This window comes from Schistocerca serialis, chromosome 3, assembly GCF_023864345.2.
Source record: "Schistocerca serialis cubense isolate TAMUIC-IGC-003099 chromosome 3, iqSchSeri2.2, whole genome shotgun sequence".
Taxonomy (NCBI): domain Eukaryota; kingdom Metazoa; phylum Arthropoda; class Insecta; order Orthoptera; family Acrididae; genus Schistocerca; species Schistocerca serialis.
Genome location: NC_064640.1, coordinates 760,820,893 through 760,847,055, shown reverse-complemented (window position 1 = coordinate 760,847,055; position 26,163 = coordinate 760,820,893). Strand labels below are relative to the sequence as shown.

Below are 26,163 nucleotides of genomic sequence, written 5' to 3'. Positions count from 1 at the left end.
CCACAAAAACGGAGGTGTCGTTATGTCCAGACCACAAGTCCAACAAAAGCAATAAATTAGGATCTGCAGTTGGTAGGAATACATTTCAAACAAAATGTTGAAAATTATTCTTTCCCATTTTTCCAGATTTTGATATATCGATTACAAGATTTTTGCAGTCGTTGATTGGGCAACCAACTCAGTCTTTTTTTCACCCCGAAATGATAAAATGTGGTATGCATGCAGTTTATTCATGATACCTGCCTGACTGATCAGCATCATAAACAGCAGTTGCGGAGATAATAGCAAGTTACGTCTTTACATCACCTACTAATTTCCAATAGTAATGTGTATTACTGGCAGCTGCTTTACACGTTTGCTCTACATGTTTACGTCAGGCACCGATGACCACGTAGTTGAGCACTCCACAAACTCATCATCATCATCATCATCATCATCATCATCATCTACATCTACATGTTTACATGACATAAACTTGGTAATTTTGTGACATCCTATTCATCACGATTTATTGAACCTATGTAGCCAGGTTGACACGGCCTGGAAATCAGCAATTGTTCATGTCTGATGCAATTCAGAGTGCCCAATCTTGTAGATCTTGATTGCTTGAATTTTGTGTGTATGTTTGTGTGTCTATCGACGTGTCAGTGCATTTGTTTGGTAAGTCACATCATCTTTGTTTTTAGATATATTTTTCCCATGTGGAATGTTTCCCTCAAGGGAAACATTCCACGTGGCAAAAATATATCTAAAAACAAAGATGATGTGACTTACCATGTGGAATGTTTCCCTCAAGGGAAACATTCCACGTGGCAAAAATATATCTAAAAACAAAGATGATGTGACTTACCAAACGAAAGCGCTGGCAGGTCAATAGACACACAAACATACACACAAAATTCAAGCTTTCGCAACCAACGGTTGCTTCATCAGGAAAGAGGGAAGGAGAGGGAAAGACGAAAGGATGTGGGTTTTAAGGGAGAGGATAAGGAGTCATTCCAATCCCGGGAGCGGAAAGACTTACCTTAGGGGGGGAAAAAGGACAGGTATACACTCCGCATATACACAGACACAAGCAGTTGCCTTTACAAATGTCTGCTTGTGTCTGTGTATGTGCGGTTGGATATGGGTATGTGTGAGAGTGTATACCTGTCCTTTGACTGGCAACAACCTGTCCTTTGACATTCTTCTTAAAATTTTCCTATACATTACGCTAAATTGATTTACAAATGATAAATACATAAATTTTAGGTACATACACAGACAGAGAAAAATACAACACACTCAACGACTGTGTTCAGTAGCACAAGGGCACAGGGGACAAGGATATATGTACATACTGAGAGAGTGTAGTGTTACTGATTCATTTGTCGTGGTCATAGGCTATCAGATGGTGCGGTAGAGGCCTGTCTGTGCACCCAATTTTTTGATTCTGCAGGCAGTAACAGTGCTGAGATTAGAGATGAACAATGGGTGCAACATTGATTCTAGGGTACGACTGTGCCCCACTGGTGAGTAAATACTCCCGATCAGTAACTTCAGCCATTTGAACAGGGTTGCATTATGGGCTGTGCAAAGCTAGATGGGTGTATTGACAAGTTGCTGCACATGTTGGGCACAACATATCTGTTGTAAATTGCTGCTTTAAACAGTGTTTGCTGGAGCATTTCCACAACAGTTTACCAGGTTCGGGATGTCCACACATTACACACACAAATCAAGATTGACACATTGTGAGAGCAGTAGTGGTTGACCAAATGTCATCCATGGATGTAATCCAGGTACATGTTGCACTTACTGTGTGACCATGGACCATTGGGAACCATCTGCTTGCAGCAGGACTAAGATCACATGGACATCTAGCCAAGCTATCACTGACACCATGACACTGCCGAGTACATTACGGTGGTCTCTCGAGAGAGTTGATTGAAGAGTTGAATGCCATTCTGTTGTTCCCATTCAGTGAAGAGGGTAGGTTCTGGATGTATGCAGGTGATGGCCATAAACATATATGGCTTAGACCTGGTGAGCAGCCTATTCTGGAGTGTATTTGCCCATGACACTCAGGTTCCACCCCAGACTTCATAGTCTGGGGTGCCATCAGTTACAACTTGCAGTCATGTATGGTGCTTCTGCATGGTAAAGTAACAAGTGCCTACTACATTACACGAGTTATCATCCCTCTGCTACTGCTGTTTCTTCAACAGGAAAGTGAGCCCCTTTTTCAGCAGGACAATGCACTTCCACATATGGCTGCTGCAACGAAACGTGCTCTTCATGATGTACGGTCACTGACCAGGTATGCAAGGTCACTGGATCTCTCGCCACTTGGAAACGTGGACATGATGAAGTGGAAATGCTCATCCTCCAGAGCCTGCAAGTACCATTGCTGAATTGCAACAAAAGGTCCAAGGTGCTTGGAGCAATCTATCGCAGGATGCCATTCAGCACCTTTATAATAATTTGTGTGCAAGAATACATGCCTGTGTTGCTGCCAGAAAGGGGGGGGGGGGGGTTAAACTGTGTATTGATGTGACTAATTCAGCATCCATCACTGTTACAAATGTTTCATTTGGTCTGAATTTGCCATCATATACTCCTTCAATGATGTGTACTAACTGTTGCATCACCCCTCTGTAAAATGGCCTTGCCCTTGAGGCTCTTGCATCTTTTCTTTTTCCGGCAGAGTAAGCACAGAATCTAAAGAACAATTACCATATCTACAAGATTATGAGATGAGATTTTTCCAGATTCATCATTCAAAAAATAAAGGGTCATCTTACAGTCGCAGCTTTATCTACTGCTGCTGAGGACAAAGTTTTTACACTGTGTAATAGATGAATATTGGGTCACCTTATATTTACAGATGAAGGTTTGGTAACTGAAGTCACGTGAAAATTTATATTGAATTCGGAAAGTTTGTGTAGTGTCACAAAATTACTGATACTTGGGTTTGTACTGCAGCACTACACAACCTTTCTAATTAGACTACAATTTGTTTGTTTGTTTTGTCACATAGATGTGATATCCTCAATGTTTTTGGAAAAAAATTCTGTTGTGTCAGGTCCCACCATAACCACAACCTCAGAAATCTCAACATATTCTGAAGCATCATATTCGGAGAAACAGCGAAATATTTCTGACAACCACTATTATAAATTTCATGGATGCTTATATGTAAAAATATAATGTTGATTACTCAGGATGTGTTAAAAAAAAAAAAAAGGTTCAAATGGCTCTGAGCACTGTGGGACTTAACTTCTGAAGTCAACAGTCCCCTAGAACTTAGAACTACTTAAACCTAACTAACCTAAGGACATCACACACATCCATGCCCGAGGCAGGATTCGAACCTGCGACCATAGCGGTCGCGCGGTTCCAGACTGAAGTGCTTAGAACTGCTCGGCCACACCGGCCGGCCATAAAATTTTCTCAAAGAACCTCTTTAGTAAAGGGGTCGTCTTATATTCAGGTTCGCCTATACTCCGGTTTGTCTTATACCTGGATAAATATGGTAATATTTTATCATACACAAGCCCTATCGAGTACGGTAGTATTATATTTAAATAGTAAGTTTTTTGCTTACAGTGTTGTTGAAAAGTTCAGTTTGTGTTGACATTCTTTTTGTGTGACTTACTTCTAACTTTCATCTATTAATTGTGACACTGCTGTTATTAGTTACACATTTGTAGCAGCATCAGTTATCAGATACTAGTGTCAAATTTTCTTTTGGGGGTGGGGGAGGGGTTGGGTTTAAGCTTTGACTTAATACTCCAAAGCCAAGGCACTGTATATACACTCCTGGAAATTGAAATAAGAACACCGTGAATTCATTGTCCCAGGAAGGGGAAACTTTATTGACACATTCCTGGGGTCAGATACATCACATGATCACACTGACAGAACCACAGGCACATAGACACAGGCAACAGAGCATGCACAATGTCGGCACTAGTACAGTGTATATCCACCTTTCGCAACAATGCAGGCTGCTATTCTCCCATGGAGACGATCGTAGAGATGCTGGATGTAGTCCTGTGGAACGGCTTGCCATGCCATTTCCACCTGGCGCCTCAGTTGGACCAGCGTTCGTGCTGGACGTGCAGACCGCGTGAGACGACGCTTCATCCAGTCCCAAACATGCTCAATGGGGGACAGATCCGGAGATCTTGCTGGCCAGGGTAGTTGACTTACACCTTCTATAGCACGTTGGGTGGCACGGGATACATGCGGACGTGCATTGTCCTGTTGGAACAGCAAGTTCCCTTGTTGGTCTAGGAATGGTAGAACGATGGGTTCGATGACGGTTTGGATGTACCGTGCACTATTCAGTGTCCCCTCGACGATCACCAGTGGTGTACAGCCAGTGTAGGAGATCGCTCCCCACACCATGATGCCGGGTGTTGGCCCTGTGTGCCTTGGTCGTATGCAGTCCTGATTGTGGCGCTCACCTGCACGGCGCCAAACACGCATACGACCATCATTGGCACCAAGGCAGAAGCGACTCTCATCGCTGAAGATGACACGTCTCCATTCGTCCCTCCATTCACGCCTGTCGCGACACCACTGGAGGCGGGCTGCATGATGTTGGGGTGTGAGCGGAAGACGGCCTAACGGTGTGCGGGACCGTAGCCCAGCTTCATGGAGACGGTTGCGAATGGTCCTCGCCGATACCCCAGGAGCAACAGTGTCCCTAATTTGCTGGAAAGTGGCGGTGCGGTCCCCTACGGCACTGCGTAGGATCCTACGGTCTTGGCGTGCATCCGTGCGTCGCTGCGGTCCGGTCCCAGGTCGACGGGCACGTGCACCTTCCGCCGACCACTGGCAACAACATCGATGTACTGTGGAGACCTCACGCCCCACGTGTTGAGCAATTCGGCGGTACGTCCACCCGGCCTCCCGCATGCCCACTATACGCCCTCGCTCAAAAGTCCGTCAACTGCACATACGGTTCACGTCCACGCTGTCGCGGCATGCTACCAGTGTTAAAGACTGCGATGGAGCTCCGTATGCCACGGCAAAGTGGCTGACACTGACGGCGGCGGTGCACAAATGCTGCGCAGCTAGCGCCATTCGACGGCCAACACCGCGGTTCCTGGTGTGTCCACTGTGCCGTGTGTGTGATCATTGCTTGTACAGCCCTCTCGCAGTGTCCGGAGCAAGTATGGTGGGTCTGACACACCGGTGTCAATGTGTTCTTTTTTCCATTTCCAGGAGTGTATAAAATCATATTTGGTTGTGCAGTAGGCATCAACCAGTCTTCATGTTTGGGCAAGTTTAAATGCAACACAGAACTGACTTTGGCACATCCTGGATATTGAGGATTTTCCATTAGCTTGATTAAGCCGCAGTTATTGTAATAATTATTTACCATAATTTTAAGTGACTCATTTTAGACACACTGTGCCACTTACAAGATGCATGTTACTTAAAATTGTTGTTAGTATGTGTTGTTACTTAACTCTGTCACTAAACTCAGCAAATTTATGTGAATAAATTTCAGATCTGAGGATGCTAAAATTAGATGTTTTGGATCTTTCTGGGAATTCCATTTCTAGTTAGTGTTAGTGGGTTGGAGATTGTTATATCCAGTGAGAAGGGTGGGCACTACATTGCCCAGTGAGGTCAATACAAAGCATGTTTTCCAGTTAGTCCACATGGATATAATAGAGTATACATCTTTTTATTCATTGCCTCAGATAGATTTTGCATTATCCTACACACACTGGCTGGCACTAGTGCGACGACAGTCATGTTAGATGTCGCTATAGGTGTTAGAATCTGTTTCTTGTTACCATGGTGACTGCAATCTGGGTGTGTGTATTATTAGTTGGCATGGTGTCCCTTAAGGCAATATTTTATGCCTATCCCTGTACTCCATTGCTGTAAGCAGTGTACTTTCTACAGAAAGGCACCCAGCACAGTGTTCATTATTTGTGGGCGATTTTGTTGTTCGTTTGTTTCTTTTCCAGCTCTGCAACAGTAACTCACTTGGGGCACTGAGTTACCCATACCAACTTTAAATTTTTTATATGTGTGGAAAAGGGGTGAGATTATTTTAACCAGTTCTGTTCGTGTGATTGTGGCTAGATCATGAATCGTTTGTGGATTAACAAAACCAACTTACATGAAATCTATTGACCGTTAAGAGCATCTTAGGCTGGTCATGGCCTTCTGCATGCTAAGGCTGGGGAGCTGCCACGTGCCATCTGGTGGCAGCTCCATGTAGTGTGTTTATTCTTCACTAATCCTGAGTCATCCTCTTGCCAAACTGTTCATTGCCCTGCCATGGAACCAATTTTCACAAATCACCAGTGAACAAAGCTATTTGTGATCTGTACAAGGAACACTAGTGGCACATGTTGTAGTACAGATACCAACTCTAATCCATGGATTGAGTTGACTGCCGCCTTGGCAAATAAGAAGACCCAGAATAGTCTTGGAGTTAATCAGGTAGAGGGTAGACCTCTCACTGTTGTGTGTGTGTGTTTTTTTAATTCAATGTTTCATGAAATTTTAAATGAACACCGTGACTATATAACTATATTTGTGGAGGTATATGAGAGCAGGGGCTGTTTTTTGGCAACTCTGTTTTTTCCAGAGCATGTTCTCAGGATTTCATTTACTGAGTGAGTGTACTGTATTTGAATTGGAATTACACACAATACTGAGGATACTGGAGGAGGTGGAACATATTTCTGCATAAAAAGTTATCTGCACCAACTCCCTTAGTGCTCTAAAATGTATGCAAATAAATATTCCCTTAATGTCCAAGACTCATTTCTCCACCTGCAAAGGCAAGGGAAGGAAGTATTTTTCTGTGGGGTACCAAGGTACGTGAGAATTCCAGGAAATTAATTAGTGGCCCCTAAATCTGTGGAGGGGGGAAAAACTACACACACACACACACACACACACACACACACACACACACACACACACACACAAATCCTAGAGATAATTTCATATTTCACAGAATCATGCCTGGTCGTATGTTTTGAGGCATGTGCGAACATGTTCAAAGAATGAGAGGGCTAACTATTTTTCCTGTCTTGATATTTGTGACGTGATTGTGGGGTATGATAGATTAGCAAGATGTTCTTCACAGTCGAGTGACATAAGCTGTTTATGCTTTGTGGATCTGCATACAATCAATGTGGGAGGCTATTCCTTGAGAATATATTTTCAAGCTGTCTTTGATTCTGTGCCACTATACAAAGATTGTAGAGTCTGGTGGCTTCAAATCATACTGAATTCAAGTCGGATGTCACATAAACTCAACAGTCCTAATGATTTTCTTATTATCTTTTGCCTAAACTGTGGTATAAAGTTCACATATATATGTTCCCTTACATTTCATTGGCTTTTCCGTGAATAACAAGAGGTTTTAACTTCTGTTTTGCAGGGTGCAGCTTTAAAGTTACAACAATTGGAAGAGAAAATAGGACGGAAAGCTTCATTGGAGAATAAAGAAAATAAGGAGAAGTTTGACGATAGCCACAATCGTGCATCAAGAGTGGACTGGGAAAAGGATCATGAGAACGAGAAATGTAGGGATAGAGACAGATCTAGAACTAGCAGTGAAGGTCGCGATGAAAAATTGCCCAATGACCTAAGATCACTGCAACAGGTACATATTGGTTTAGTAATGAACTTTATGTTTATCAGTAAATGACTGCAGTGGATAGTTTTTTGGTTGGTAAAATCCACTTAGTTTGTTTCAAACGTTCTATAATAGGCAGATTTTACCCTTATTGGAAATCTTGTTTTGTAACATTATGGCAGTTGTGCGGTGTCAATAGAAATAGTGTAAGTTACTTGATCTGAAATTGTAGTTGATACAAAGTCTTCAAACTAAGGGATAGTTTACTGTTTTGGGCTGTTTCTTTGGCTTTAACAGCTTAATGTTTGTTAAGGTAAACTTTGTGTACTGTAATTACTTCAAATGTTTTCTTTGTTTTCCGAGCAGGTTGGAGAACGTGTAGTTCGTGGTGACCGTGAAAAGGAACGTGAGCGTGAACTACGCAGTGAGAGAGAACGTGATTGGGATATACGTGCTGATAGATTCAAAGACGGTCGTAATTATAGAGACAGACATGATCAGCCAACATTTTCGAGTGACTTCCAACATAACCTTCCTCCAAGATTCCAGAAGCAACAAGCAGAACGCTCCTACTTGTCACGTATAGGAGCAGGAGGGTCACCTAACTTGCCATTAAGTGGCACTTCTGGCTCTCTGTCTCAAGGGACTTCAGTTTCACAAGGACTCACAAGTGCACAATCGTTTGACCCTCGCTGGAATGGATCTACAGCGCATGTTGGATCTTTTAATTTCGCAGGGTCATTGCCCGGTATGTGGCAATTTTATTATAAAGCCAGCATAATTTTTCAAAGTTGTAATTTGTCTCAAGGGAGAATTTTGTATAATATTATTACAGCATAGCAAACTATGAGCTAAGGTTTGCCAGCTGCAAGGGGCAGTCAAATGAAACCAAACACCCACCACGATGGGACCATGGAATGGTTCCATACAAAAGTAATCACCACACATGTTAAGATATTTATCCCATTGGGAGGCGAGACGATCAATGCGTGTTTCGTAGAAAGCATTCGGCTGCTGATGGGTCCACAACTGCGCCACATGCACTCTTTTCATTTGGCTGCCCCTCATGTCTGTACTTCCAACAATAACACATTTTACTTTGGGAGGGGGAAGGTTGTGATTAATTTACACAACAGTGTTTTTTACTAAAATTTTGTCAAATTTCTTTCATCCAGGTAGTGGAGGTCTGAAGAGCAGCCATCATCCACACAGACGTGTACACGGTGAGACTGACATGTCAACTTCTGATAGAGAATGGGAAGGAGACCATGATCGAGAAAGAGAGCGTGATTGGGAGCGAGAGAGAGAACGTGAAAGGGAACGTGAAAGAGAGAGGGAAAGGGAGAGGAATCGTGATCGTGAAAGTGCACCAGATCGTGAACACAGCAGGGAATGGGACAGGAAACAGGATCAGGAACGTGATAATGAAAGAGAGAGAGACCGTGATCGAGAGAGGGAGAGGGAGCGGGATAGGGAGCGGGATAGGGAGAGGGAGAGGGAGAGGGATAGGGAGAGGGAGAGGGAGAGGGAGAGGGAGAGGGAGAGGGAGAGGGAGAGAGAACGTGAACGTGAACGTGATAGTGAACGTGATGTTGAAGAGAAGCCCGCTACTTGGGATCATCGAGAGAGAGATGCCAAGTCAACCAAGGATCAACACACATTGGATGTTACTGAACGAGAAAGGTAATTGGTTTTTACGCTCATCTGATTTCTACAGTTAAAAGTTGGTATTTTTATGCCTTGTGTCTCGTTAACATACCATAGTAAATTTCCAGATTTTTCCTAGAATGTAAATATTTTATTTCTTTATGTGTGGCTTGGTTACATGTGAAAGCAGATGTAGTCTGAGTCAAGTACAACATTGTTTTGCTGGAGACAGGATAAAAACAGATAAATGATATCGAATTCCATATGAACACAGCAAACTCATCATATGGTGCCTATTTCTTATTGTTCAGAATTTTGTGGGTTCATGTACTTGTTAGGAAATCTGATCAGGGCTGCAAAAGAGGGACAAATTTTGGTTTACAGAAGAGTGCCAAAGGGTTAGTCCAGTGCTGCCACAACCTCTTAACAACCCTCCTCCATTTACAAATTTCAAGTTTTTTAGTGCTGTGGAAAAAGATTGAGACACAAAGTACCAACTGAGACATAACTGTGCATCAAAGGCATCTATCCAGTCATTCGTTGACCAGTCTGGTGTGGCAGTAAAAAACAGCAAAGGGCAAGTTTTTAAGTTAAACATTTAAAAAAGCGTTGACACAGGTGGATTGTACAGGCGTACCATCATTTGACCATCACACAGACTTCTGTATGGCAGACATAGAAATAGGCGGTGAGAAACGGCAGAAAAGATTGAAAACAACCAAGTCGCCAGGTCTGGATGGAATTCGAGCTTCGATTTACAGAGTGTACTCTTTGGCGTTGGTTCCTCACTTAAGTCACATTTATCACAAATATCTCTGCTAGCATAAAGTCCCAAGCGAATTGAAGAAGAAGAAGAAGAAGAAGAAGAAGAAGAAGAAGAAGAAGAAGGGGGGGGGGGGGGGAGGAAGCACAGGTAACTCCTGTATATAAGAAGGGTAAAATAATGTGCCTGCAAAATAACAGAGCAGTAACCTTAACATCAGTTTGCTGCTGAATTCTTGAGCATATTCCAAGTTTGAATGTAATAAATTTCCTTCAAACTGAAAAGCTTCTGTCCATAAATCAGCCCAGTTTTAGAAAGTGTTGCATGTGGGGAAACTCGGCATGCCCTTTACTTGCATGATATCCTGCAAGCCATGGATGAAAGGCAACTGGTAAATTCTGTATTCCTAGATATTCCATGTATTTGACATGGCACCCCACTGCAGACTGTTAAATGATACCGAAGCATGCAGTATAGGTTCTCAGTTATGCGAGTGGCTCGAAGACTTCTTAAGTAACAGAAGTCGGTATGCTGTCCTGGATGGCAGCATTCATCGAAGACAAAGGAATCTACATGAATACACTTGGAAAGTGTGACAGGATCGCTGTTGTTCTCTCTCTCTCTCTCTCTCTCTCTCTCTCTCTCTCTCTCTCTATGTATATATATCTATATATAAATGATCTCATGGATAAGGCAAGTGTGGTACCCACCGCTACAAAGTCTCCGAACTGAGCAGCAGTGCGCTCCCCTACGTGCGGCTGAGATATGCATCGTTGGCTGGACTTCTCCGTGTGCGGCCTGCTACTAACATCGCAGGCCGCCTTCACATGCGCCCTTCACAACACTGTGATTGGCCACCCGTAACTCTCAGCGATTGGCCGCCCGTAATATGCAGCGACCCCAGCCGCAGGCTCCATTAACTATGGAGCCTTATGTAATGCTGCTCCAGACGTCTACAGGCTAGTTCCCATTGTGTTATGTTTCTGCTCCGCTATTCGGAAGTACCACGCTGTGGTGGACCTGCTGTTCAATGTTGATTTGGCTGCGCTCTGGTCTTAGAATCTAAATGCTATACTGGAACTTGGACCTCAACATTCACTTGGCTTAGTATGTCAGTGGACTTTTGATTTCCACCAGAGTTCTACATTTCACTTGTACTTCTTGGATATTGGTATAACCATCATCAGTTTATATAATATTCCATAAACTGTTCATCTACAACTTAGCACTTGGTAACAGAATTATTTGTATCAGTGCTCTGTCAATAAACCGTAGAACGGTGGTATATCTACTGTGTTATTCCTAGTTATGACAGTGAGCAGTAAGGTGAGATTTTTTGCTGATGACACTGTAGTGTACGGGAAAGTGTTGTCATGGAGGGACTTCAGGAAGATACAGGATGACTTCTACAGAATTTCTATTTGATATGCTGACTAGCAGCTTGCTTCTAGTGTAGAAAAATGTAATTTAATGTAGTTGAGTTGGAAACTATACAATAACGTTGGGGTACAGTGTCGGTGGTGTTGTGCTTGAAACATTCATATAAATTAAATAACAAGGCTTAAGGCTTAATGTCACCAAGCAATATGGGATCATACAAGCAGGGACCATGAATACAAGGTAAGATCTCGTATAGAAACACCTGAGCAGTAGCTTCCCCCGTGCTCTGTTTGAGAATGGATTAGGAAAGGAAATGAATGGCAGTGGCACAAAGTACCCTCCTCCATGCACTCTATGGTGGTTTGCAGTATGTGTATGTACATGAGGGGAAGGCGATTGGTAGACTTCGGTTTATTGGGTGAATTACAGGAATATGTACCTCATTTGGAAAGGAGACCATGTACGGAACACTAAAGTGACTGATTCTGAGTACTACTCAAATGCTACCTTTTGCACTACAGTAAGGCATCGGGACAACTCAGAAGCGTTCTGTTGGATTTGTCATGAGTAGGTTTGTGCAACAAGTGAGTATTACTTAGGTGCTCCGCGAACTCATGAAATACCTGGGGGTGATTATTTTTTTTTTATTATTTATTTATTTATTTATTTTTTTTTTTTTACAAGACACTATTGAGAAAATGTAGAGAACAGACTGCAGAACAGTTCTCCTACCACCGATGTACATTCTGCATAAGGATCTAGAAGACAAGAAATTATGGCTGATACAAAAATATATAGACAGTTGTTTTTCCTTGCACCATTGGAGCAGTAAAGTGAATGACCTGTAGTGATATCATGTACTCTCCACTGTGCACTATGGTGGCTTGCGGAGTATGTATGTAGATGTAAATTTTGTAACAGCAAATCTGCACCTACATTTATACTCTGCAAACCACTGTGAAATGCATGGCAAATGGTACTTCTCATTGTAACAAATATTAAGGTTTCTCCCTGTTCCATTCATGTATGGAATGCCTCTGTGCATGCAGTGAATTGTCTAATCTTGTCTTCATGCTTCTTACGGAAGCAAACTGTCGGGGCCAATAGTACATTCTTAGATTCCTCCCTTCATACTGGTTCTTAAGTTTTTGTTATTAGGCTTTTGCCAATTCATATTTTTCAGCATCTCGGCAACTCTCTCCCGTGGGTCAAAGAAACTTGTGATAATGTATTCAGTGGCAGTTTATCCTCTCTGTACCACACGGCACATACTTATTCACTGATTGGCACTGATACACAGCTAAGGAAATATAGTCAATACAGCTTTGTAACAACGTAGTGGTCCTAATGGACCTAGTGAGCAATGGAATGTACTTGTAATTAGATTTTTTTTTAGCTATCGATTAGTCATGTTTCTTATGGGGAAAGTGTATGATGTATACCTGGGATTCACCAAGTATTAGCATAGCAATTGAGTATAATGCTATATAATGGAAATTGAAGTGGTGATTGAGTGCTGAATGTTATTGAACATTGTTGATTCAGCTGTGCAACGTAAATTTGAGTGAAAGACTAGCTGGTGAAATAAAGCTCGCATTTAGTCTGCTGCTGAAATAGCACTGACATTGAAACATATTTTGGATAGAACAAATGGAATAATATTTATGTTGAGGATCGTGACAACTTACAATTGCAAACTTTTTTATTTATTAACAGAAATGCTTCAATCCAGCTACATTGTAGGTTCTCGTGCATAAATCGAGAAAATGAACTTACGGGACTCATAGTTGATAATATTAGCTGCAATGAACAGGAGAAGGAAAGAAGTGCAAAGTGGGTTAAGTTTTGGACTACAAAGCTGAAAGTTTTATGTTCTGTCCCCCACATGACAATTTCATAAATACAAGTCAGGTTGCACCATATTTTGGAGAACAAGTTGAACAGTAGATCCCCTTCTAAATAGCTGTATTAAGTCTGTTCAGAAGTGGGAGTAAGTCAGGGACTCACTACCATGCCTGGTAAAGCACTGCAGTGTTCAATCCAAGCTTTGGATTGAGCACAGCTTTACTTGCTTAACAGCATAACAACTGAACACAAAAATACTTCGTAGGCAGATGGTCTTAGCCGTTACACTACTGAAATGACATAGCCCAATTCAATTGACTCTGCACTTTTCAGTACTCTCATCTCCCCATACTAACATGCAGAAGTGTGCTATGTGAGTAGCCAAAGACAGGAATGCAGTCAACAGAAACCCTTAATCTGCTATGCCTTCCTCTACTGTACAAAGATTGCTCACTCTATCAGAGAGGAATGTCTTGTTGATACAATTATTCAATTTGCTAGTGCTTTTAGTGCTACAAAATGACACATCAAAGTTATAACTTCATTGCAAATGACTTATATCAACAAAATTTAATCCTAAAGAGCTCCTGAAACATTGATGCAGTGTTTCTGGGTTTCCCAAGCCATCCAAGTGTCTGAGTAAGCTTTCTGTTAGAATATGGAATAGTTTTGTGTGTGTGTGTGTGTGTGTGTGTGTGTGTGTGTGTGTGTGTGGTCCACAATATTGCAGCGCAGTAGCAGTATCAAGAGAATTGGAAGGTGTTTTTTTGCCCTCAACACCAACTGCAATTACAGCATTGATGCCTTCACCACAATGCAAAAACAAATTGTTCACCTATATTGTTGTTTGCTTACAACAAACTGCAGAAATACAATAGCCAAAAAACGTTGAAAAAATCATGCCAAGAGTTTTGAATGATGCTATGACATAAAAAGAAAATTTTATGTTGAATTTAATTTGAAAACTGAAGCTAATGTGGAATCAAAACGAATCATTTGCCAAAAATTACAGCTGAATTAATGATTTTGCAGTGTTTGCTGAAGAAAAGTGTGAGTTGAAAGTCATATATCTTCTTAATGAAATGAAGACGAATTCAGGAGATACAACACACCAATGTCCTCTGTGCATGTGGAGAACATATTTTCTTTAGTGTCCCAGCAGAAAATCTTCAGAAATAAAACAAAGTTTCTGATGAGATATTTGACAATAAAAAGTTGTCCTGAAAAGCAATTTAAAAGCAACTAAAATACATTCATTTAATAAATGACAAAGAACTGGAGCATTATATCATTGGTTTTCAAATGATATTTGTTATTCATGACTTTTTATCTCTATTGATTATTCTTCATTCAAATAAATTTTTGCCAGCTCTGGTGGTAAGCAAAGTCCATTGTGCATGCGCACCCAGCAAATTTACAGCCTAAGTGCAAGTGGATGCAAGTGTGTGTCATCAGTGGGGCTTTGTACAAGTGCTCACTCGATTGTCATTAGGCAAAGCAGAATTGGTAATGTTCAGTAACTTCTGCCAAAGTATACGATGTATATGCACACACGCTTATGTGCATGGATCAGCCGCACGCTTGTGAGCTACCTGTTAGTCCTATTTGGTATGGGTCCTATAGCCTTGACAGTATTCGAGGGCATGCAGTGTTTTGTATGCAGTGGGGGGCTGTGGTTCATTGTAAAGCAGAAATACAATATGTGCATTGTACCCTTTGGAGGTGATATAATTCAGATAATGTCAGCATATTTTTCAATTCTGGGTTAAAATAAAGAGAGTGAATCAAAAAGTCTCTTCCCCTATTTTTTTATTAGCTGAAATAAGGTATACAGAAGTAATTATAAATATACATACAATTTTACATGAGTGTGCTGAAAAGTAATGCCTCTGAATTTTTTAGGTGAAAAATGTTAAAGATTTTCAAATAAAACAACTGTTAATAGCAGTCTACATCATTATTCTTCATGTTTACATATTTGCAGCCCTCTGCCACTAGTGGGCTCCAAATTGTGGCTTGTAAAATGGTAGTGTGCAACATATCTACCGTATGTTGTTGCATAAGAAATAGCATGCTGTAATTGAGTTTAGAATTCAAAGAGTTCGTTCACTCACAGAGCACCTTCTCCTTCAGCATAACAATGACAGGCAACATCTGCAACAGTTGGATACCTTGATTTCACTGTCATCTGTCATCCTCCATCCAGTCCTGACTTGGCCCCATTCAATTTTCATCCATTTTCAAAATGTGAGAAACACTGTCGAGGATGTCACTTTGATAGTGATGAAGCAGTGCAAGCAGATGTGAGGTTGTGGCTACTTCAGCAAAGTTGAACATTCAACAGTGACAGTATCACCAATCTGGTCTCTTGCGAGAAATGCGGTCATTGCCAGGGTGACTACATTGAGAAATAAATATGTAGATACAAAGAATGAAGATGCAAAACATTGATAAAGTTCATTTTGTTTAAAAAACTTAAAGAACTTTCACTTAAAAAATTTGGATACATTATTTTTCAGCACACCCCCATACACTGAAGCGCCAAAGAAACTGGTACAGGCAAGTGTATTCACATACAGAGATATGTAAACAGGCAGAATATGGCGCTGAAGTCGGCAAAGCCTGTATAAAACAAGTGTCTGCCACAGATGTTAGATCGGTTATTGCTGCTACAATGGCATGATATCAAGATTTGAGTGAGTTTGAATGCTACGGCTGGAAAAAGATCCTGCAAGAACAGGGCTGACGATGACTGAACAGAGTCGTTCAACATGACAGAAGTGCAACCCTTTTACAAATTGCTGCAGATTTCAGTGGTGGGCCATCAACAGGTGCCAGCGTTTGACCCATTCAGCGAAACATCACCAATATGGGCTTTGGGAGCCGAAGGCCTACTCGTGTACCCTTGATAACTGTATGACACAAAACTTTACACCTCGCCTCGTAACTCTGACATTGGACTGTTGATGATTGGAAACATGTTGCCTGGTTGCACAAGTGTCGTTTCAGATTGTTTCAAGCAAGTGAACGTGTACAGGTATGGAGACAATCTTGTAACCCCATGGACCCTGTGTGTCAGCAGGGGACTGTTCGAGCTGGTGAAGTGTGGGGTGTGTGTAGTTGGAGAGATATGGAACCCCTGGTACGTCTATATACAACTCTGACAGGTGACACATATGTAAGCATCCTATCTGATCACCTGCCCATAGTGCATTCCGAGAGACTTGGACAATTCCAGGAGGATAATGTGACGCCCCACACATCTGTGTGTTTGGGGGGGGGGGGGGGGGTCATGCGTGCGCACGTGTGCGCTCTTCAGAAGTAGTCCTTTTGGCTGTAAGCTTACTTCTTTAGTAATGTGTTTGTTGTGCCTGTCTGCGACTTAGTCTCCACTATAAGGTGTGTAGCAATCTTATCTTTTTCATAATATTGTCAAACTGGAATTTTTTCTCCCTGTATGATCTTAATTTCTCTAAAATGTCATGCAAACCAAAATTTCTGAGAGAAAGAAGGATTATGTAAAGTTTTACTGGCACGTATGTGTTTGATATATCTTGAAGGATAATACATGCTAAAAAAGATAAGAGTTTAAAGGTTTATTTTTCATATTTACTTTAGTTCTTTGATAAATTACAAATTCTAAAATAATGGCAAAATGAAATTATCCTTCCAAAAACAAAGTGCGAGGTTAGTTACTGAGCAATTTCACACACAATTTCCTTTTGTATGAAAAAGTCTGAAGTATTCTGGCATGCTGAGAGAGATGTTGCAGTCAGGGCAATACTAATTCAATTAATTCCTGCTCATTTTACCAAACAGATCTTGGAAACCACTGTTAGATGCTGCTTTGTCATGTGATTCATCTGTAAAAAAGATGAGCCTAAGACAAATAAAACTAAATTCATTTGTAATTACAGCAGTAATATCTGTAGCAACAATATTAGCAGTGAAAAGTAGCAGACTCCAATTTACCAGAATTGAATCTTCTTCAGACTGTTTCCACTTTGATATTTCTTGCTTTAACCCGGAATCATTGAATTCTTCCACTTGAGCTTTCAAAATTTATTGTTCACTTAACTAATGTGACATATTTGTAGCAGAATTACACCAAACAGCAAAACGTAACGAGTACTTGCACAAAACTAATGACAGTGCCATCATACATTGCCTCAGCCAGTCACAGCTGCTGCTATGGTAGCAGCTGTTACATTACCTGGATTTTTTTAAATCTTAGAAATTGACTACAAACGGCAGCATCTGTCGAGGGACAGGGAGTGATACATTGCTCTTGTACGAATTGAGTCCAATTTTCGAGTGATCTATGGTTCACACATTGAGAAAATTGTGGCCCAAACTATATTCAGTTTCAGTCTTTTTAACATGGTGTGTTTCTCTAAGCAAGTCCAGCATTACCTAAATGACACCATTCTAGGATGTTCAATTGGAAGAGGAGGAGGAGTTTGAAGTTCATCTTTCATCACAAGTGACCTCCCAGGTCTCCAGACCTCACACCTTGTGACTTTTATCTAAGAGGCTACATAAAAGACCACATTTTTATCACCCTTTTGCCAGACACGCTCTAAAGTCTGTGACATCACATTGTTGAAGCTGTAAATTTGATAATGAGAGACCAGCTGTTTTTTTGTTCCACCATTTTGATATTTGTCGTATAACACGTGGTGCTCACATTGAATTCATAAAAATGTGAACTTATCTTTTTCCAGGAACGTTGGAATTGTTTTTCCTGTGTTTTGTATGGAACAAGTGTTAATGTCAGTTGTGTAGAGAAACATCTGTAATCATTAAAACTAAACAAATTTCTAGAACCAGTGGAATCCATATCAGATTCTATACTGAATTTGTGGCTGAATTAGGTCCTCTTATAACTATAATCTGTCATACATCATTCGAACAAAACGTTGAATGAAAGCACTGGTTACACCCGTATACAAGAAGGGTAGTAGAAGTGATTCACAAAACTACCATCCATTGTCCTAAACACCCATTTGTTTTAGAATCTTAGAACATATTCCGAGCTCAAACATAATAGGTATCTTGAACAGAATGACCTCCTTCACGCCTACCAGCATGGATTCCAAAAACAATCGTGAAAAACTCGGCTGTCACTTTTCTCAGATGATATACTGAAATCTTTGGATCAAGGCAGTCGGATGCATGCGCATGCAATATTACTTGATTTCCAAAAAGCATTTGGCTCGGTACCACAACTACACTATTGTTTGAAGTACACTCTTTTGGGGTATCAAGTGAAACTTGTAACTGGATTGAGGATGTTTTGGTAGGGAGAACGCAGCATATTATCTTGGATGGAGAATCCATGTCAGATGGTAGGAGTAAGAGAACGCGAAGCTCTACCGAGGCCCCTCTTGTAGTGGCTGCCTTTGCGTATGTATCTCTGTGTGAATTTTTTGATATGAAGTTAGTGATGTGAACTAGCAACCTCCAGTGTTAAAACACCCACCTGAAGATGGCTGAATGGTTGTGAGCATTCATTCTGAAAGAATCTGCATAAATATTCAGTCAGATCTTGATAAGATTTCAAAGTGGTTCAGAAATTGGAAACTTGCTTTAAAGATTCAGAAATGTAAAGTTGAGCACAAAAAAAAGTAGTTTCGTATGACTATAATACCAATGAGTCACAGTTGGCATCAGCTAACTCCTACAAATACCTGGGTGTAACACTTTGTAGGGATATGAAATGGAGTGATCGCCTAGGCTCAGTTATGGGTACAGTGGGTGGTAGACTTCATGTTATTGGGACATGCCATCAATCCACAAAGGAGATTGGTTACAAACCACTCATGTGACCCATCTTCGAATATTTCTCAAGTGAGTAAGACGTGTACGAAATAGGACTAACGGGGCATATTGAATGTGTACAGAGAAGGGCGCAATGGTTTGACCCATGGGAGTGTGTCACACAGATGCTGAAGAAATTAAACTGGCAGGCTCTTGAAGGTAGATATAAACTATCCTGAGAAGGCTACTCACAAAGTTTCAAGAACCAACTTTAAATGATGACTATAGGAATATGCTACGACCTCCTACATATTGCTCACATAGGAATCGTGAGGAAAATATTACATAAATTACAGCACACACAGAGGCTTTCAACTTGATGAGGTGTGGGATCCAGTGATTTCTTTAATATTTACAGAAAAGAAACATTTTATGACTATTGACATACCTAGTGACAGTTAATTTTATTAATTTGACATCTGAATTTTAACTCGCAAGCGCACATGTAGTATCACCATTTACATACCCCTGTGCGTCATAAATGGAGTAGTATTTGAAGAGAAAGTGAAGCTCTACCGAGGCCCCTCTTGTAGTGGCTGCCTTTGCGTATGTATCTCTGTGTGAATTTTTTGATATGAAGTTAGTGATGTGAACTAGCAACCTCCAGTGTTAAAACACCCACCTGAAGATGGCTGAATGGTTGTGAGCAGAAATATTGCGGCTAGAAGTTGAGGTTGTCTGGCTGTAATCCTGAAACTTCATGGAAACCGTCAATTGTGCAAGTAAGTACTCGGATTTCCACAGGGAGGGATTAAGAGTGTCATCTCAAACTTCACTTTATCGAGGCTGATTTAGTTGGCTGTAAGTGTCACATATCACCCAACTGGCATCTTCCCACACATATGTTTATTGCTTTTACTCCGTGTTCGTGTGTGTTTGACATGCTATCATGCCCTTCAGAGACTGTACCGAAATCAGTTCATATCTGATACCTTTTTCCTCTGTAAACAGCCTGTATGTCAAATTATCAAAGTAGGTCCAAACGAAGTTTGAATTTTGTGTATAAAATGATATTTTTCACTTCTCTCTGACTCACAATTACCATTTATTTCACGTTTGAGACTACAATAGAACTGCATTGTTCATGAACTATTTTCACTTAAGTTTTATTATTTGTTTTCAGGTTCAGGTCCAGGGACTACAGACCATACTCTGAAAATGGCTCCAGAAAAATGACGGGAAATTACTTTGATGCAGCGCCAGAATACCAGAGAACGTATAGGTGTAGTTCTCTAGAATATGAAAAAGGGCAGGACTATGAGAGGAAGTGTGATCAACCTGAAGCTCCTAAAGAGCATAGAGATGGTAATCTTGTGAGAGAAATGAGGGAAAAGGAGAGGGATGTTAGGCTTCCCGAGGAATCGAGAGAACTGGATACTAAATGTGATGTTGTGGACAGACATGTGAGTGTGTTGTGTAGCAGAAAAAAATAATTTTTGTGTGCTTTTACATGTGGCTGATATAATAAATTATTTTGCAGCAGCCTTCTGGAGTTTCAGTTATGGAAAAAAATTCAGTTTGTCCACCCGTCAAACAAACTGATGACTGGCACGACAACAAAGACTGGAAGAAATCTCAAGAAGGGGATAACAAAGACTGGTGTGAGAAAGAACAAGATGTTGCAGCCCGAAGAGCTGGCAGCTGTGAATCTCGATCTTCGAGGGACAGTGTTAGGGAAGAGAAGGATCTTGTCAGGTAACAAATGCGCTATTTCTGCAATGTCTATGATGTCATTTTTATACACTGTCCAGTCACATTAACCGAGCGAGATGGCGCAGTGGTTAGACACTGGACTCGCATTCAGGAGGACGATGGTTCAATCCCGCGTTTGGTCATCCTGATTTAGGTTTTCCGTGACTTCCCTAAATCGCTCCAGGCAAATGTCGGGATGGTTCCTTTCAAAGGGCACGGCCGACTTCCTTCTCCATCCTTCCCTAATCCGATGAGACCGATGACCTCGCTGTCTGGTCTCCTTCCCAAAAACAACCAACCAGTCACATTAAAGTGATCACCTGTCAAAAGCTAGAATAACAAATAACACCTTTTGCAGCACTGACTGCAGGAAGAGAGTCAACTCCAGTTGACTCCAGTGCCATGGCCAGCTGTGCTAGGTTTCTCGGTTGAGGATCCATAGTACGAACAGCCCAATCAAGTTGGTCCCACAGATTCTTGATGTGGTTTGAATCCTGGGAATTTGGTGGCGAGGGAAGTGCGGTAAACTCAGCCTGGTGCTCTTCGAATTGCGCACATACACTGCAAGCTGTGTGATACATTACATTGCTCTACTGGTAGGTGCCATTGTGCTGAGTAAAAACAAATGACGTGTAGGGGTAGGTGGACATAGTCCCCAAAAATTGTTGCATACCTGTGTTGGTCCATTGTGCCCTATAGACTAACAAGATCACCCAAGGAATGCCACAAAAGAAATCCCCAGGGCATAACTGTTGCAGGGTATTTGCTTCAAGGCATATCACACCATACACACCAACGGCCATCTATCCAGTGGGTCATAATACCCGATTCATCTGAGAAGGCCACCTGCCGCCACTCAGTGAACATCCAGTTGCAGTATTGTCGTACAAATTCCGGCCCTTAGTCATCTCTGCAGTTTTTTACCTGTCATCTACAGACCATGGTGCACCACAGTTGCCTCAGTGCTGGCTTTGCATAGTGCCATTTAGCCATGCACGTGGTATACTTTAACCACAGTGGCAAGTGAACACTTGTAGCCATTTTGGAAGTGCTTTCACCCTTGGCCTGAAAGCCAATGATGACGTCCTTTCAGGAGTAGGGTAAATTGTCACCTTTTCCTATTATGACAATGACTGCACTGTTCCTCCCCCCACCCTCTCTCTTCCCCAAGACACTTCACGCATCCACCACTCCTAGTGCTACCAGCTTCTGTCCGTGTGTGTTTATTGCACACTGGCATCGAACATAGGCAGTGCTCACTTTGTTGTGACTGGACTGTGAATAAAACCTAAATATGTACTGTTCTAGTATCTTGTGGTAATACATTGAGTTGCTAACCATTCTGAATTCCAGAGCTTCGCATGCTGGTGATAAACAGTCCCGTGATTTTACATGGGTGGATTCGACAGAAGTGCAGTCTGCTGAATTGAAGAGTGAAAAGAAATTAGATAACCACAGGGAGGACCGGAGAGAATCTGTACGTCATGCACCTGGGCCAATTACAAAAGAGAAGTTAGAAGCCTCAGAGCTTCGCAATGACCAGAAAAGGGGCACACTGACACAGCTAATGCGATCTTTGTCCAATCAAACCCCAGTACCTGCAGAAGAAATAAAGCAAGAAATGAAGGAGGGGCAGGTATGACTTACACCAGATGGCTTTTAAATGTAAAAAATCTGTGCTGAATTTAGTGCTTATTTTGTACTGTCTGGTGCTAGAGGTGTGCTTTTAACTAGACACATTGTGTTCTCGTCCTTTCATGCTGTGCCTGCAACACATCTGGATAGTAATTGATAAACAATGGAACATTTGCTGTAGTCATTGTACAAGTATGCTTAAAAGAAAAGGATTGTTTTCAGGAACTGTAAAGCAAACTGCATAGCAAGATTTTGCAGGGTAAGAGATAAACAAAGTGAGAATCAATAACACTATTAATTTTTAAATTTCGATTCAATTTGTGGGAGGGAGAAACCATCCCAGCATTTACTGGCCCCACAAAAGTTTCTGAAAAGTGTTTTTAAACTGCTCATACATGTAAACAAATGTTGGATTTTCCTATAATTGTGTAGTCAGCCTTAAGACTATAAATATATACTAGTTTTTTTCAAAAATATTTTCATTTGAAGTATTGTCTTATTAATCAATACAAGAAAAATTTTAATGTTTTGGATACTTTGAAAATTATGCATACAGCTTGGATGAGTTTTATCTTGTTTTGCTTTTGACAGTTGCACACTTGGCTCATTTGGATTTAGATAAGTATATAAATTTTGTTAATTACTGAAGAAATTAGTTGTAGATATAAAGTACCATATCACTTACGTAAGACCATTTAAATGTATATATTTGGACACACAGAAATTTTGGCAGAAAAAGTAAAAATATTAATATCAAGACCAAATAACAGATTTTTTAAAAGTCAGCATCATTGCAATGTGGGGCATTTGAACTTAGTCTTGGCACTCATTATGTCAGTTGTGTGCCACATTAGGTATTTGTGGCTTAATTCTATATTGTACAGAGTTATTTTTATTTGATTTATCAATATTATGTTACAAATATTTCATAAGCTTTCACACTTCTTACAGGCAATAGAATCAGAAAAAAACAATGAGTCCAAATCTGTGGATACAGGAGGTCCATGGCAGAAGATTCAGCCAAATAATTTAGAACCTTCCTCAACAGAAGGTGAAACTGTAGTATCAGTGCCAGAAAAGGCTCCAGAGCAGAGCAAAATATGGAATGAGGCATCGCCTACAGCCGAAAATTCTCAAATTTCTGCTTCAAATATTATGAACGAGAGCCATTCTGAAAACGAAAAACATGATACTGATTCTGTGAAAATTAAAGGTTTGTTGCCACACTGGTGCAGTCTCCTAATTAGAGTTCCTGGTAGAATTTCAGTAGACCAATGATAGTTGTGGTGTTGGCTGAATAGGAGATTTATGTTGTATTGGTTTGAATTAATTGTGCATTTTAATTAGCTAGTGTCTTAAGAGTATGATAAGAGAAGACATCCATGTTTCATGAAAGGTGGGGTTGCAGATGGTGGTTGTTTCTTGTCATCGTGTACAGTTTCTTGCCACTCATAGGGTCTGCTTGGAACACAAGCCTTCCATCTTCTTCACTCCTTCTACCACCTCTCAGTTGCTACACTGACCCAGCCTTCCCCTCTCTTCTAGATGCGTTTTTCTACTCCTTGTAGCCAGATGTCCATTGACCTCTTGCCCTCGATATTCATCTTGTGCATCTTCTGAGGCATCTCATTTCATCCATTCTCTTCACATGCCCCCATTTTCAACCTTCTTTGCCTCGATCTTCTCTTGCAGTGTCCTAACACGTTGATTTCTCATCTTTTTTTATTCTTGTTACCTCTGTCAGATTTCTCAAAAACTTCATTTCACATGCTTTGACCTTCCTTTTACATTTTCCTTCAGACCCTGGTTAACTAATTTATTGCAGCTTTGTTACAGTCATTGCCTTTGAGCTGTAATTAACAATGACAGTGAGATGAATATCGTGGTGTTTCCTAGTGTTATAACTCCTGGCTGCTGTCTCCACACCCCTGTTGATGTGTTGCAGGATTCTCTGGTTGGAGATGCAATGATGGTTGACATGAGGGTGTCAGGCTGTGTCATGCTGGTGTCCAGTGCATAGATGTCTTCTCTTGGTGTACCAGGGATGGCTGCACAACTGGTGTAGCAGCAAAGTGCAGTGCTATCATGGTGCCCAAATGCGTAGGTGGCAGGCCATGGTAGATGTCCTAACAGTGGTAGATGCGCCTGCTTCATTGGCACAGTGCTGAGCAGAATGGGCTCAATGTCACATAACTGCCAGCAGTTCGAATGCTCATGACCATGTTTGGGTAGGCTTAAATTATATGCTACTGCTCCCCACTGACTCTGTTTTGGCAGCCACAGCATTTGTGTGTCACACAAAATTATCTGGAAATGAGGCAAGGACGAGCTGTTGTAACTATCACTGGGTTGGCTGTAGTTCTTCCTGGTGACTGGCTGGTTTCATCACATGGAAGAGGCATTGGTCCACCCAGCACAAGGATTGCTGCATGGTGCTTGGGTGACTGATCAATGTTGTGGCACTCCATTGCTGGCTCCAAGTTCCAGTGTCACTTCTTCCCATTACAGTTCCTCCCTTCTGTGGAAAAAATCTGCCCTTGGCTTATCCTGAAACATACAGTGGTTTATTTACAGTTATTACCCTTCACGTTACTTCAGTAGCACTTCACTCTTCATAGCTCTTCACACTACACAGCTCTTCACACTGCACAGAGGTCTTTGTTCCTGGTTGACTTTGTATTTTGTCAAATGTTGTCATTAGTGAGCAGCTTTTGGTTCCACTATGTGGGAGGGATCAGGTGTCAGGGTGGCTTCTTAGCACTATAATCCTATCTGCTCTTATTTGCTCCTTCCTATATCATCATCTACAGGTTTACAATAACAGCTTACTGCCATTAAAGACTAACAAGGGAAATATATGTAATGTGGGTTAAACTCTTACTTAATCTATAGTGGACGAAACTGACATATGCTAACAAAGTGATTTGAGCTCTGTATACTCTGTGGTTTGTGCACTGTCCTTTTGCTTCATTTTCTTACATCTTAACAATTTGGAATAGTTTTTTTTGTAATAGTAACCTCGGTTTGGTCACAGTTTCAAGACTTCATGACTGGGGAATCAATCTGAACTTCCTTAACCTATTGTTCTTTGTTGATTCTTTATTAATTCCTCTTGCCCTGTGCAATTTTTGCCAGTGGCCACACTTCAAAGGGCTCTCAGATATTTCTGACCAGCCCAACCTATGCTGAACAGTAATCCTTCAATTATTCCAGCTACAGGCACTGTATGAGCACCATGTGCTGCACAATAATCCAACAGTTGTCCTTAATTCTTCCACAACTACAAGTACTATATCAGTGTGTTGTACAATGAAAAAGATTCCCTGTAATTCCTCTACTTCCACATATCTTCCAGCATCTGATAGACTTTTCTGGTATGACACTTCCTTTGCTGGGTCGCTAATTGTCTGAAGATCTCCTGCTATCATGAGCATTGCTTCTCGAGGGACCTGGAGTGGTTTAAATAATGGTCTAACAACCATCTCACATCTGTGTGGTATCTGGGCACTTTTGGAGTTTGAGACACTGCCGGATGATGTGAAGACAGTAAAACCTAACCAAGCAACGCTGTTGCGGCTCTTTATTCTCAGCATTGTACCATGGCTTAAACCCACCTTAATGAACGAAGTCATATTGGTTAACTGTTTTCTCTGTGGGGTCACATTTTCTCTGATTCAGTTCCCAGTATTCTTGACCTAGCTATGACCTTAAATCCTATGTGATGCCTCTCTTAAATTACTAATATGTGTGTTACTCGTATCATCCTTACTCATACTAA

General features: G+C 41.2%; 1 protein-coding gene across 5 annotated transcripts in view; it reads left to right on the top strand.

The window, feature by feature from the left end:
- Positions 1 to 26,163, top strand: part of LOC126470603 (protein PRRC2C-like) — a 299,950-nt gene that overhangs the window by 176,670 nt on the left and 97,117 nt on the right. For all 5 annotated transcript variants that reach the window (XM_050098556.1, XM_050098559.1, XM_050098557.1 and 2 more), the window contains 7 exons: positions 7,406 to 7,630; positions 7,970 to 8,351; positions 8,779 to 9,286; positions 20,182 to 20,461; positions 20,539 to 20,753; positions 22,104 to 22,386; positions 23,337 to 23,598. In XM_050098556.1, the coding sequence (XP_049954513.1) occupies positions 7,406 to 7,630; positions 7,970 to 8,351; positions 8,779 to 9,286; positions 20,182 to 20,461; positions 20,539 to 20,753; positions 22,104 to 22,386; positions 23,337 to 23,598 (2,155 nt within the window). The remainder of the gene's footprint in view (positions 1 to 7,405; positions 7,631 to 7,969; positions 8,352 to 8,778; positions 9,287 to 20,181; positions 20,462 to 20,538; positions 20,754 to 22,103; positions 22,387 to 23,336; positions 23,599 to 26,163) is intronic.